Below are 15413 nucleotides of genomic sequence, written 5' to 3' on the forward strand. Positions count from 1 at the left end.
CAAGAATGAGACAGATAGGCGAGAGTAGTCCATGATGAGTTTGATGGTGGGATGAAACTTGTTGATGTCACTGTGTAGTTTTATCAGTGACTCCTCGCCATGGGTCCAGCGGAAGAAAATGTCGTCAATGTACCTGGTGTATAATGTTGGTTGGAGGTCCTGCATAGAGAAGAAGTCTTGTTCGAAAGTGTGTATGAAGATGTTGGCATATTGGGGTGCAAGTTTGGTCCCCATGGCTGTTCCATGTGTGTGTTTGAAGAACTGGTTGTCAAAGGTGAAGACATTGTAATCGAGGATAAAGCAGATGAGTTGTAGGACGGTGTTTGGAGATTGGCAATTGTTAGTGTTGAGTACTGAGGCTGTTGCCACAATGCTGTCATTGTGGGGGATACTGGTGTAGGGTGCTGAAACGTCCATTGTGATGAGGAATGTTCCCAGTTCAACTGGTCCGTGGGTGCTGAGTCTCTGTAAGAAAGCCATTGTGTCACAACAGAAGCTGGAGATCCCCTGTACAATAGGTTTCAAAATGCCTTCAACATATCCAGAGAGATTCTCACACAGGGTCCCATTGCCTGATACGATGGGGCGTCCTGGTGTATAGGCTTTGTGTTCCTTTGGAAGGTAGTAGAAGTCGCCTACAAGAGATGAACGTGGGATGAGGATGCATAGGGAATTCTGAAGGACTGGATTCAAAGTCCTGATCAATGTGCTTAATTCACGGGTGTGTTCTTTGGTTGGATCAGCTGGTAGTTGCCTGTTGTGTTCCTAGTTGTTCAGTTGTCGGTACACTTTCTTGCAGTAGTGTGTTCTATTCTGAATGACAATGGCACCTCCTTTATCTGCTGGTTTTATGACAATGTTGTGATTGGTTTTGAGAACCTGGATGGCGTTGAGTTGTGAGCGGGTGATGTTTTGCTCTACCTTGTGGCTACGGCTGATGAATCTGGTGTTGATATATTTCCTGATGGTTTGAGCATACATGTCAAGCCCAAGGTAGCGGCCCTCCGGTGGGATCCAAGTTGACACCCCCTTTCATTGCTCCTCTACAGATCCCTGTGATGACTGTTCCAGTTCGTCAGTGAGCTCGATGGCACCTTGAAAGAATTCCCGGAGTCTCATTCGTCTGATGAACTCCTCTGTTTCTGCTACAAGAGCCAAGGGGTCCATTTTGGTGGTGGGGCAGAAGTTGAGACCCCTGCTCAGGATTTCAATCTCTTCCAGTCGAAGGGTGTGGTCTGATAAGTTGATAATAGACTTCCCCGCAGTGATAGTGTTATCCACTGTGGTTGCAGGGTGGATTTTGCTACTACTGGTGAGAATGCCAAGTTTCTCCAGTTTTTTGTTCTTGGTGTACATGTAAGTGGTGTAGTTTCGTCGCCTTGTCTGTTTGGCAATGTCGCGTAATTGTACTGCTGTATCCTGAGCGTAGGATGAGAGTGTGGACTTTATCTGAATTTCAAAGTTGTGGCGCTGGCTGTAGAATTGGGAAATGAGATGATTGAGGAGTTTGCGAGAGGTGCGGTGGCAAAGTTTCTCTGCGTAGTCTGTGTTGTAGGTCGACTTGAGTGGGTTCGTGATCCGTAATCCTTTTGGGATCTTTCTTCATAAGAACTGGGTACGAGGCTCAAGTCATCGACCACCATTTCCGACGTGCCACATCAATGACCTTCTCAGGAGACGGACACATGCTGCAACTGACAGGGTATCATTCGTTGTCCAGTACTTCCCAGGAGCTAAAGAACTACACCATGTTCTTCGTGACCTGCAACACATTATCAATGAGGATGAGCACCTCGCCAAGACCTTCCCCACACCCCACAACAATCGCCAAACCTCAAACAGATCATTGTTCGTAGCAAACTGCCCGGCTTTCAGGACAACGCCATACAACCCTGTCATGGTAGGCGCTGCAAGACGTGTCAGAGTGTGGACATGGATACCACCATTACATGTGGGGACACCTCCCACCATGTACGTGGCAGGTACTCATGTGACTCAGCCAACGTTGTCTATCTCATACGCTGCAGGCAAGGATGCCCTGAAGCATGGTAGATTGGGGAAACCAAGCAAAGGCTACGGCAAAGGATGAATGGACATCGCACGTCAATCAACAGACAGGAGTGTTCCCTCCCAGTTGGGGAAATCTTCAGTGGTCCAGGACATTCGGGTAACCAATCCTCCAAGGTGGACTTCGAGACAGGTAGCAGCAAAAAGTAGCTAAGCAGAGGCTAATAGCTAAGTTTTGTACCTACAGGGAGGGCCTCAACTTGGACCTTGGATTCATTTCATACTACTGGTAACCAGCATTGCACTATACACACACACACAGACACTCCTATACACACACACACAGACCTATACAAATACAGGCACGCATATGCACAGACACACACACACTCACATGCATCTTCTCACAGGCTTCAACCACTTTACACACTCTCACACACATATATACACTCTCACAGGCACTCACAACCCCCCCCCCCACCCCCCCCCCCCCCCACACACACACACACACACACACACACACACACACACACAAATCCACATGCACACATATACATATACGTTTCTGGGGTGAATTTGTACTTGCAGAGTTACATTGTACTTTTTTCAAAAACTGCATGAATCCACTTTTTAGATTAGAATCAGTCTAAACAATATGGCATAGACAAGGAACACAAGGGGCTGACACTAATTGTTACAGTTAACCTGAGAATGTAACTTTTTTTGAAAAGGTTTTGTGATTTACATATGAAAGATGTGAAACGATCATGGTATTCTAACAGATGAAAGACTCAACAAACAAGGTATTTTTCAATGTTTAATTTCAGTTACATCACACTGTAAACTTTTGCTATAAATTCTGTGTCTTATAATTGTGTCCTCCACAACCACCCGATGAAGGAGTGGCGCTCCGAAAGCTCGTGCTTCCAATTAAACCTGTTGGACTAGAACCTGGTGTTGTGTGATTTTTTTTTAACTTTGTACACCCCAGTCCAGCACCAGCATCTCCAAATCATTCAACAATTTGTGCATGTATTGTCCAAGATATTCTATTGTATTTTGACTCTCCTCAGTTTCCCTACCAAAAGTATCACTTTACACTTCTGTGCATTTAATTTCATCTGCCACATCTCCACCCATTCCACCTGTGTCTCTCTATGTCCTCTTGAAGTCTATAATTATCCTCATCATAGTTTGCAATATTTCCAAATTTTGTTATGATGTTGTTGGACTGGGATAGACAAAGTTAAAAATTTCACAACACCAGGTAGCTCGCTGATGGAGCAGTGCTCCGAAAACTCATACTCCCAAACAAACCTGTTGGACTATAACTTGGTGTTGTATGATTTTTAACTTTGTCGAAATATTGTGTCACCTCGAACTTTTGAAATTATGTACTGCACACCCAAGTCAAGATCAGATGATTGTGATATAGAATGATACAGAATGATCTGTATTGAACTGGATTACCTTAGAGTGATGAATTAGCGTTCATACGAGACCAGAAGTGTTGGGATAAACCTGTGAAGATATTGCATAAAGCTGAGTACATTGAAGCAAATGTGAGATAGTGTGAGGATCAGTTTCTAAATGTTGAAGTAACAAGTGACTTAAATTAATCAGGTATTAGATGCAGGGACTCTGTTGTGAGTGTAATTCAGATGGTGTTTTGGGTGTTAAATAAGCTGTTTTGATTTTTTTCCAGTTTATAAAGAAAGATTTTGGGATTAATAGTATTATACTTTTACTGTTCAACAATCTTTGAATTTTTATTGTAAGTAGATAAAATGAAATAATCCAAACTGTCTTCATTTCTTGTTAATAAATTTCTATTTTATTGTGAAAGCAAAATCTGCAGCATTCATGCTTATGTTCCAGCACTTTGTTAAAACCAAAACAAATAAAAATATGATTTATCAGGCCAGGTATGCCTGGAATCTGATTTGTCCAGTAATAACTTGAACTGAGATCGTAACTGTATATAAATTTATCCAGTCCAAAAAATACCTATTCAGCTTCATGTTCTGTCCCCTGTCATTCAGTCAATGTCGTAGGCAAGTTGCCACTTTCTCTTTATTCCATAGACCTCGATTGAGCTAATAAGTCTGTTATGTGGTACTTATGTCAAATGCAATTTGGAAGCCTATTTACATCACAGAAGCCTCATCAACCCACTCTGTTACTGTATCATAAACTTAATCAAGTCAGTTAAGCACAACTTACCATTAACAGGTTTGTATTAGCTTTTGATAATTACTTCACAGCTATCAAGGTGACTGTATTAATTTTACCTCTGTGTCATTTGCAAATATTTCCCACCACTGACTTTAACTGACTAGACTGTTGTAAACCGTGTGGCTGGGTTCCATCTTTTTCTTTCAGTTTAATTTACTCGTGGGATGTGAGTATCTCTGGCTGGGCCAGAATATATTGCCTGTCCCTGGTTGCCCATGAGAAGATGGTAGTGGTGGTAAACTTCCTTTAACCTTTGCTATAGATACATGCACAGTGATGGTAGGGAGGGGATTCCAATATTTTGACCCAGTGACACTGAAGGAACAGCAATATATATCCAGGATGGTGATTGGCTTAGAGGGGAAACTTGCAGGTGGTTGTGTTCCCATTTATTTGCTGTCCTTGTCTTTCTAGATGGAAGCAGTTGTGGGTTTGGAAGGTGCTATCAAAAAGCATAGAAACAGGCTCTATGAATCTATCCTTAGCACCTCAGACCATATCTATACTAGCCAACAAACACCAAACTATACTATTCCCACTTATCTGCACTTAGTCCATAGCCTATTGAGCCCTGGCTTTGTAAGTGTTGTCCAGATACTAATTGAATGGTGCAAGAGTACCTGCCTTCATCACCTTCTCACCTTGTTCCATTTTTCTGCCATCCTCTGAGGGAAATTATTTTCCTCCGATCCCCTCTCAACCACTTACTCCTCACCTTAAACTTAAGCCCTCTGGTTTTAGATACATCTGAGAAAAAGTTTCTCACGATCTACCCTATTTCTGCATCTCACAAATTTGTATACCTCAATCAGGTCCCCACTCACCCTCCTCTGCTGCAGGGAAAACAAATCCAGCCGAACCCAAAGAAACTCAAACATATAAATAGAATGCAGGAATCATCAGCAATGTTTCATCCAGAGGCTCACTGAAGATGTTACCTAGTATGGTGATGAAATGTCTGAATATGAACCTTCCAGCTCGGCGAGCAAACCTACATCCACATTCTATCCAGTCTTCTCCTCATAACTGAGATTTTCTATCCTGGTGAATCTCCTCTGCACCCTCTGCAGTGCACACTTATTCTTCCAATAGAGTGACAACCAGAACCACTCTCAATATTTCCATTTGTGGCCCAATCAATGCCTATGAAGTTGTAACAGGACTTCCCTGTTGAATTTCTGCATTTCTTGATAGTGTGCTCCTGAATGTTGGTGGTAGAGAGAATAGATGAGTGTGGGTATGGTGCCAGTCAAGTCGGCTGCTTTGCCCTAAATGGTGTCAAGCCTCTTGAGTGCTTTTGGAGCTTAAATGCATTGTCGAACAGTGGTATAAGATTTGCAATTCTCCAGTGGTTTGTCACCATGTCTGTATTTGAGGAGGATGGACATTAATGAGCAGGAACTCAAATTTTTTCAACCTTCTTTCCATCAGAATCCTCAAATGCTTCTCATACAGTTCTGGCAAATAAGCAAATCTTCCTCATGTTTCCACTTTATTAGTTTAGTCCATCCAGTACTTCAATTTGCTGTTGTTTCACTTTTTGTCTTTGGCAGCAATTTCTTCTCCATTAAAGATGGAAGCAAAGTACTTGATTATTACATCAGCTGTGCTGTCTTCGTCCATACATGATTGCTCTGATTGGCCCATCCTCCTCTTAATACCATTTTGTTATTTCTATACGTAGTGAAGACATTTAGATTTCATTTTAGGTTAGATGCCAGTCTCAGCTTTTATTTCCCTTTTCACTTCACTCATGAACTTTCTAAAGGTTAATACATGTTATCAATTTGACGTTTTTCAACTGCCTCCTTTTTCTGCTTCAGCTTCTTCCCCATTTTGTCACGCAGACATCTCTGGCATTTATTGTGCTATCTATCCTCGTGGGCATGTTCCTTAACTGCACCAAACTTTTCTTTCAAGTAAAGACAATCCATTACTTGTTTTAGTTTTGGCTGCCAAGCTACTAATTCAAATTTTCCTGATCCATTTCCACCTGTCTGAAATTGTCTCCTCCAATGAAGTATTGTTTTACCATATTGGTCTTTTTTCTGCAATTAACTAAAACTTATGACGCTATGATCAGTTTCCCTAAGTGTTCCCTACTGACAGTTGATTCACTTGACCCACTTCATTCCTTGTACTTCAATCTAGAAATACCTCTGTAACAATTGGATTGACAAAATACTGATTAGAAAAGTATTCTTGAACACACTTCAGAGAATTTTTCACCCTTTCTTTCCTTTTCCTTATTAGTGTTTCAGTCTATACAGTATTAGGATAATTAAAGTTCCTCTTTATCACCAGTCTACAGTTTGCACACCTCTGTATGTCAGCATTGGCTAAATTGAAAGCATGTTTGCCTCTGCTTCAACACGTTCCAAATTCAAAGCCCATTCCAGGTCTTGAATGCAGATATCAAAACTGACTCCTCCACTCCAACACTGAGGACATAATGCACAGTTAGAGATGCTGTCATTTCAGTAAGACTTTAAACCAAAGTCCACATGTCCTCAAAAGAATGTAAAACATTCCTTGGTATTATTAAAGAGTAGTGGAGGAATCCCTATGCCTTGGCCAATGTTTGTCCTCCAATCAATTTTACAAAAATACAAATTTATGCTATTATCACATTGCTGTTTTAAATGACTGCTATATGCAAATTGCCTCCATATTTCCTACATTACTTCAAATGTTTTTCATTGGTTGTAAAGAGCTTTAAGTTATCCAGTGGATACAAAGTTTAAATGAATGCAAGTCTTGGTTTCTCTGTTATTTCCTGCAAAAATGCACCATCATATTTTTCCACTAATTGGTGGCCTATAGATTTAGTTAGTGCTTTGAAGTCTAGTACATGCCTAAAAACTTCTAACTACTTGTATCATTTGTTCCTTTCTTTCTTAATTCAGAGACTTATTGAATCTGTGCATAATATTCCTCCTCATTGTGTAACACTATATGGATCTAATGGCTGGAACTGCAAATTATGTTATCATTGTCTCTGATTATGCAGTCCTTTTGCTATAGTACTCTATCTTTTGTTTTGCAGCTTTTATCTCATTTCCTTGTGAGTCTTTCATCATTGCCACAACTTTTAAAACCTCCAAGAATTGCTATTGTAATATTCCTGTCAGCTTTCCAAAATCATGTAACTATAGCTAGCTTAACAAAGCTGGAAAGTTTCTACAGCTCTTTTGTCCCTACTCTTCCTGGGCTAGTCTGTCTAAACTGTTCTCATTTGGCAGTCTGCCGAACGAATGTGAATGATCACTGGACCATTAATCCATTAATTGCAGAGTGAGAAGTTTTGTCATCAATGTTAGGTTCAAGAGGCAAAGTTAATCATTCGCATCTTATGATGATGATGATGATGCAGTTGGAAGTACCTGAAAGGTCTTAATTCCTGCATTTCACTCACATGCTATTGGATTCTATTGCTCTGTTTCTAGTGTTTGATGTTTGTTTTCGTCTGAGTATTCATTTGTTAAAGTACTAAGTGGTTGTTAATTTGTCAGTGTTAGGTTCTTTCCATTAGAGTAGTGATCAAATCAGCAATTGAAAAGAAATATATTTAGTATTTTTGCTTTTGGTCACTAATCAGTGTATGCATGGTGATGCTGTGGCAGTTGAGAATTAAAATTGGTTTGATGCCATGTTTGAATCATCGACCAATAGTCAGTTTTCAGGCTTACTAATGGAAAATGGTAAGTTAAATGAGACACTTGTAAAGTGATTAGTTTTGAGATCAAATGGAGATATCTCTTCATAATTTGGAGTGAGTTGCAGAAATTATCATTCTCTTCTCTGTAACTTCCTCAATGCATCAGTATTCTTTTTCTGCTAAGCTAGTGTGGCCTCTATAATTTTGAAATCAGTGATGATTTCGCATTCCCAAAATTAGATTTTGTTGCAGTTACAAAGCAATATTTTCAAAAAGAAGAAAGCCAGTGGGATCTGTAACTTGGAAGATGCTGGGAGTTGTCCCCAAATGGCATCACTTTAAAAGCAGCTATGAATAGCCAGAAGTATGTAATTGTAAGCGAATGTTCCTATATATACTATTTGAATGGAAACCTTAAATGAACAGGCCAAATAAGTTAGTTACTGCAACAACTATATTATAAAATGTAATCAGATTATAAAGTGAGCACTTGTACACAATGTTAGTGATCTCTATTAAGTTCTGATAATTTATTTTAACGCTTCTGTCACGCATCTAGCCCACATCCCCATTCCCTGTCAATCTTTGCTACTGGGCATTCCTCTGCTATTGACATGCTTCATATCTCCAATCTGAACATCCTCCATTTATTTGTCTGTTTTATAAGTACCATTCATGTCATTTTATGGTTGGTGTGAATTTGGGATACTTGGTACACTATTATTAATTTTCAAGTCACTTTCCCGCTACCACTCCTACATACTACTAACTTTATTATCTTAATCTGCAACAATTATTTTGCTTTAAACTGGTATTTAAATCAGTGATCACAAGCACAGCAGACGAATAAGACCAACGATATCAAAAGCTGTGATCTCTGCAGTTTACTAGATTGTTTGATTTGCCTATAATGGGAAATTTAAATATAGTTGCCTACATTTTTTTTTAAATTGAAAAATGAATGCCTTCCATGCCCTTAGGAACAAATTTATTTGACTGTTTAGAAGCATTAGCCATTCAGTGGAGGAGGAGGGAGTTTAATACACTGTTATGCCACACACTTGCTGCTGTATTCTTGTGACTTGGTGACCTTTTGGTGAGAATTAAGTCCCTTATGAAGCCAGTAAGGAGGCTTCAGTGGCTAAGCTTTGTTAATGACAGTCTTCGTTTTTCTTAGATAGTGATTATGGATATTGAAATTTTCTGTCTAATTTGGTAGAGATGAATAACTGTTTCAAAACAAAATCTGAAACCTTTGATATTTACTAAAAGAATGAAACCAAGAGATTTCACATTTTAAAAAAATAAGAATTCTTTACTATACCAGAGTCAAACAAATCAAACACTAAATACTATCTTAGCTAACATTTCATGATTGTAGAACCAAGAACTGCAATAATTAGAAATTATAGATTCAACAGATATAACCAAGATAAATTTTATGAATTAGCTCAGTAATCCACATAGGTTATGAAACTCAGTCACAGGATTCTTTAACACTCCATTTTCCTTATGAAGAATCGTCTTTTTTTCACATATAGAATCCCTATAGTGTGAAAGCAGACCTTTTGGCACACCTTATCCACACCAACTGTCCAAAGAGCAGCCCACCCCCTGTAACACTGCATTCTCCATAGCCGATCCACATAACCCGCACATCCCTGGAAACTACAGTGCAATGTACCATAGCCGATCCACTTAACCTGCACATCCTCGGATTATGGGAGGAAACCAGAGCACCTGGAGGAAACCCATGCAGACACGGAAAATGTGCAAGCTTCACACAGACAGTCACCCAAGACTGGAATCAAACTCGGGTCCCTGGTGCTATGAGGGAGCAGTGCTAACCATTGAGCCACCATGCTACCCCTCGTGTTCTAGAAGATAGTCACATTCCTAACTGGCACAGCACACAACCCAACCCGGGTTATACAGGCATAGTCTTCACCAAAAATTGCGCACATCTGCAGAATCTCCTCAATTAAGTCTGGATGATGTAGGTTGACCAAGGCTATTTTCAAATATCAGAAAATGCTGCACTGGTTGTGTGTCTGCTCATGCTCTGCTTCTGGATCTGGCCTGTGTCCTTATCTATTTGCCAACATTGCAACACTGGACTCATCAAGTAGTACGACTGAGCTTGGGTGTCTTTATGTACCTTTCACATAGTCTGAACCAGATTCAGTCTTGGCGGCGTTTCGGGTTTGGTATCCTTAGTTTGTAAGTAAATAAACTTCTTTTCTTTGTTTCCATTTTTACTAAGTGGCTGGCTCAGAGAACACAAAGCAGGCTACATCACATTGTCCTTGATTTTGATTTGACTTTATTTTGAATGAGCAAGATCCAAAATGAATCAGCAGTAGACTTAACCTGTGTTAAATACCTAACAGTGTGCAAGACTTTAAATGTACTTTCTTACCTTCCTGTTATAGTGTCATCGAATTCATCGCACTTTGGCAAGCCAGTTTAAATATGCTCTTGTATGGGTGAGTATATTGATATTGTGTATTGAAATGAAAATTTACACTACTTTGAGATTTGCTCACCTCTGAAAAAATTTTTCACTCATGAAGAATATCCTTTCTCTTAATTCTAGGGAACAAGCACAAAGTATAGTCCTCAACGAGTGGGGCTGACTCACATAATGGAACATGAGGACGTAATCCAAATCGTCAAGAAATAAATAGTGATCCATGTTGCACAATGAGCTGCAGTATATCACCAGCCTTCCCTTTCACTTGCATGACAGGCAATGTGAAAATGGACTATTTAAAAATTGTAATGAAAACATTGTGTTAAACTGCCAATAGAAATGGTTTGCTCTGGCAGCCCTTTCATATCAAATATACTGTGATTCTGCTATTCTAGTAAGGAGACTGTTAAAAACAAAAGCATGTGCCAGCTATAAAGGCTAATACTATACTTCATGGCTCGTGCTGAAACAGTAGCACCCCTTTATTTGCAAATCCTATTAGTTTATTACTGCAATATTTCTGTGTTGCAGAGGACAATATTTCCCGTTGTTAATCTTTCCTGACTTTCTCAACAGTCTTGTTTCCTTATATAACTGCAAAAACTAATGTGTGATCTACAATAATTCAAATTTTTATGTTCGAATGAAGATGAGATCCAGTTGTATGGGTAACAGGTTTAATCAAGTGCTTTAATTAACTTGGTATTCCCTTTGCTTTCCATAATATATATATATATTGTAGATCAGAGCTTACATCTTCCTATACCAATTCACAAAACAAAAAGCATTTGTCCAGTTGGTCCCTTTTTGTTTCTATTTGTACTTCTTCCCTGAAAGTTTCACATAAAACGAAGTGTAATCCTTAATTTTCTTCTTTATCTCCAATTTGTTGACATTGGCACTTTGGTAGTTAAGACATTCATTGTGAGATGAAGCAGTGAATATCAGCATACTATTCAACCAATGGAGGATTTCATTGCCAAGTCTATACCATGTCCTTGCAAGAGACATAACTGCACTTTCCAGGAAATCTCTGGATAATAAGCAACATGGTTTGCATGCACTCAGTTGGTACCCAATTTTAAAACTGTATAAGCTTGACAACTGGTCAAAAGAGAAAAATATGAGCTGTGCTCAGAGTTTGTGGTTTTCTCTATCACTGCTTTTCTTTTGAACTGCATCATTATAAATGCACAACAGCATTTGACACTAAATAGATTGATTAAACTATGATTCTCATAAATACTTGATAAGTTTGAAAACATTCTAATTCTGTACGGATCACTGGACGAGCAATATATTGGACTTGCTGTGGAGCTTTGAGAATTCTATTGTCAGAAGGTTGTTGTTGCACTGACAAGTGTTCAGAAAATTGATAATCTAGGAGATTGAGGTGCATTTTGAAGAAAAGCTGACAGAAATAAACATATGTTCACCAGAGAGAGGGTTGAGAAGAGATTTTATACAAATTAGAAGCATAGATAATGTTGATGAGTTGGATATTTAATATTCACCTTGAACATATAACCAGAAGACTTCTGTTCATAATCAGCGTACCTCAACAATGATTTAAGCAGTTAAGTTGATCATCTTGCAAAAAGAAATGGATAAATGTTGTTCGGAATGAGATTGAATGTTAAAGTTTTGGAGATATAAGTAAACCAGAATGTTACAAAATTCGAATTGCTTGTTTCTGTGATTTAAAAAATTGACTGTAATTTTGGTCACGCCAAAGTGGTTTGCTTTATTGTTTTATTTGTGAAATTATGACAATTATGTTTATCTATAGACTGGTTGCGCAATAGGCTGCAGAATATTGTGAGGCACTTCAAACTGAAGGGCAGCTTCAAGTCTTCTGCTAAAGCTAAGAATATTAAGGGGTCATCTCTCTGGAATCTTCAAGATTGCAAATATTATTGAGAAATTCTTTTACATATTTACAGTGCCTTTTATGATATATGTCAGTTTGCTCCATAGTGAAATCATTTAAATGTTTAGAGACTTGTGGTTCAGGAAAATGTGCACATTAAAGTTTTAATTGTGCACATCAATAGGACAAACGAGCAGCTAACCTATGTTTTTAATCTTGTTAGGTAATCTTGTTTTAATCTAGGTAACTGAAAAATGTCACCATCTGTCAGTCTTTCTCTTATCCAAATTGAATTGTTTAGTTATGGTTTTATTTAGACTAGGTTTTGGTCCAAAGGTGAGTAAGTGGACAGTTTATTATATTACCCACATGAGATTGAAATTGACAATCAATGTCATTCATTGCTAGAAATATTCTCATTTGCACATTGGTCTGTTTAACATTTAGCTTTGGAAATTGGAAACTGGGTTCCACTCTATAAATCTTCAGTTATGTGATGCGTATGTCATGTACCCTAGAGATTAAAAGAAGTCAGAAAAGGAGACAATTTGATTATAATTCTTCAAGGTACCATTAGTTGCGAACTGGTGCAACATTTGGGGTAAATGGATGAATGTGGTCATTGTATTACCGGTTAGCTGAATGTTAATTATGCTTGCATGCTTAGAATCTAGAACTGCAGTTTAAAAAAGAGACCTATAGCTATGTCTGAGACAATTGAAGATGACTAATACTGATTTTTATTTTTGAAGGCACATCAAGCTTAAAGATTAGATTAGATTACTTACAGTGTGGAAACAGGCCCTTCAGCCCAACAAGTCCACACCGACCCGCCGAAGCGCAACCCACCTATACCCCTACATTTACCCATTACCTAACACTACGGGCAATTTAGCATGGCCAATTCACATGACCCGCACATCTTTGGACTGTGGGAGGGAACCGGAGCACCCGGAGGAAACCCACGCAGACACGGGGAGAACGTGCAAACTCCACACAGTCAGTCGCCTGAGTCAGGAATTGAACCCAGGTCTCAGGCGCTGTGAGGCAGCAGTGCTAACCACTGTGCCACCGTGCCGCCCATAAATCAGTTTATACCTATAATATATTTATCTTGAATATTTGCGTCATCTGTATTCATTTGAATGTGGCTACTCATTGTGTTTTTTCCAGTTAAATATTGAGACAACTGAAATCTCCTCTTTTGGACCTTCCACAACTCAATTTTGCCAGCAGTCCCACACATTTCTAGCAACTGTCGCAGTTTAAAACAGTATGATGATAAAATCAGGGTGATGACGAAACAGTTTATCTGAAGCTGTCCTTTCAATCCATATCCCCTCCATTACATAGATCAATTACTTCCTCCTCTGTAAAATTGCACACCTCTTCTGTATCTCAGCCTATTTTCTATTAAATTCCCGTTCTTGCTTTTGTCATCTCTGTCTTTGTATGTAGGTAAAAAAACAAGGACTGCAGATGCTGGAAACAGATTCTAGATTAGAGCGGTGCTGGAAAAGCACAGCAGGTCAGGCAGCATCCGAGGAGCAGGAAAATCGATGTCTCGGGCAAAAGCCCTTCATTAGGAATAGAGGCAGAGCTCTATTCCCGATGAAGGGCTTTTGCCCGAAACATCAATTTTCCTGCTCTTCGGATGCTGTCTGAACTGCTGTGCTTTTCCAGCACCGCTCTAATCTAGAATTTGTCTTCGTATATTCCAGTGTGCCATGTTTGCCTCATTTTCCATTTCAGATCATCTGAAACTCTGCCATCTGTATTCAGTTCTGCTCAGTCATTTCTGACTTTCACTTATTCTATCTCTCAATGTATCTTAAGTTTTAGTTGTAATATTTAAATCCTTTCATGATGTTGCTTATCTGTATATTATCATATAGCTTTCCAACCACCATCCCTTGACTCTCACATTAAACATTTTTCCCATTCTTTGGTTCTGGACTTCTGTAAATAAAGGATAGAAATATACAATAAGTGCAAAACATGCTTAAAAAGAAAGTACATTAACTGAAACCCTTAAGAGTACACTAACATACCATCATCAGCCTTTATCTTTTGCTGTTCCCCCTCCACAATTATTGCCACATTTGCTGACTATTCGCATCATTTCTTGTTTTTATTTCTCAATTTTCAGGATCCTGTGGTGTTTTGCTCATGTCAAAGATGTAATTCCTTGAAAGTGATTGGAAATAAAAACAATTTTAAAAATAGGTATTTTGGGTTTTATAAACAAATAGAGTATGAAAACAAAACGTGACGTATTTATAGGAAGTAGCTGTCGAAGCTTAGTTTATATGTGCAGTTTTGAACATATAATGACATCATACATTAAAACCATAGAAAACATAGTGTAGAGTCAGCAAGATGATATCAAGGATGATAAGATGTAGTGATCAAAAGAACTCCAGATATTGAAACTATTTCCACAGTAGTACAGAAATCTTAGAAAAGTTAATAGAATCTTTTGTAACATAAAGGGTTTTGGTATGGTTTATAATTGCCGTTGTTGGGAATCAGTGATAGGAGACTCCTCAATTTTAAAATTGATTTAATAAGAAAGTTCCTTGTTCAGAATGAAGCATGGAATTTTGAAGCCACTATCATTGTAACTTTTGAGGAAAACAGGCAAATCTCTAAAGAAGAAAAGAGACCGCTTTGAGAAGAGAGTGGCCCCAAATCTATACAGAAATTGTTTCTCCTTTTGAGAAAACATGGAAACAGTGGTTGCAGAAAGTATCAAGGCAAAAGAAAGTGAAACTTGTAAACATGTGCAGCTGTGACTTCTGATCTCCAGCTGTAAAGAAGTTTTTGCATTTAAAAACGTGCAACACGACGTTTTTGAATTCAGTGAGGTTTGTACTATAATTAGTTTTAAAATGTAAGTTGTAATACATGGCCATTGCATAAAAAACTCTCAAAAAGCAAGAACATTTCTTCAGTAAGGAGTGTATTGAGAATCAACCTGCAGTTATTCTGAAAAGTGTTATTCATTAAGCTACTTCTAAGAGCTGGATTCAACAACATTGCTTAGATGCATGGTATTGCCAAATTAATTTTATAGCTTACCCAGTGGTTTACCAGATATTGATGCCATCCAAAATTATGAGGATCACCCATGAAATTCCTAAAATGAATTGAACTAGCTTTATTGTCAT

The 15413-nt window shown here is 38.6% G+C and overlaps 1 protein-coding gene across 1 annotated transcript in view; it reads left to right on the forward strand.

The window, feature by feature from the left end:
- drg2 (developmentally regulated GTP binding protein 2) overlaps positions 1–13749 on the forward strand; it is a 43770-nt gene extending 30021 nt beyond the window's left edge. The window contains exons 12-13 of the mRNA XM_060840707.1: positions 10333–10386; positions 10497–13749. Of these exons, the coding sequence (XP_060696690.1) occupies positions 10333–10386; positions 10497–10583 (141 nt within the window). The 3' untranslated portion in view covers positions 10584–13749. The remainder of the gene's footprint in view (positions 1–10332; positions 10387–10496) is intronic.
- The last annotated feature ends 1664 nt before the right edge of the window (positions 13750–15413 follow it).

The sequence above is a fragment of the Hemiscyllium ocellatum genome, chromosome 20 (assembly GCF_020745735.1).
Source record: "Hemiscyllium ocellatum isolate sHemOce1 chromosome 20, sHemOce1.pat.X.cur, whole genome shotgun sequence".
Taxonomy (NCBI): Eukaryota; Metazoa; Chordata; class Chondrichthyes; order Orectolobiformes; family Hemiscylliidae; genus Hemiscyllium; species Hemiscyllium ocellatum.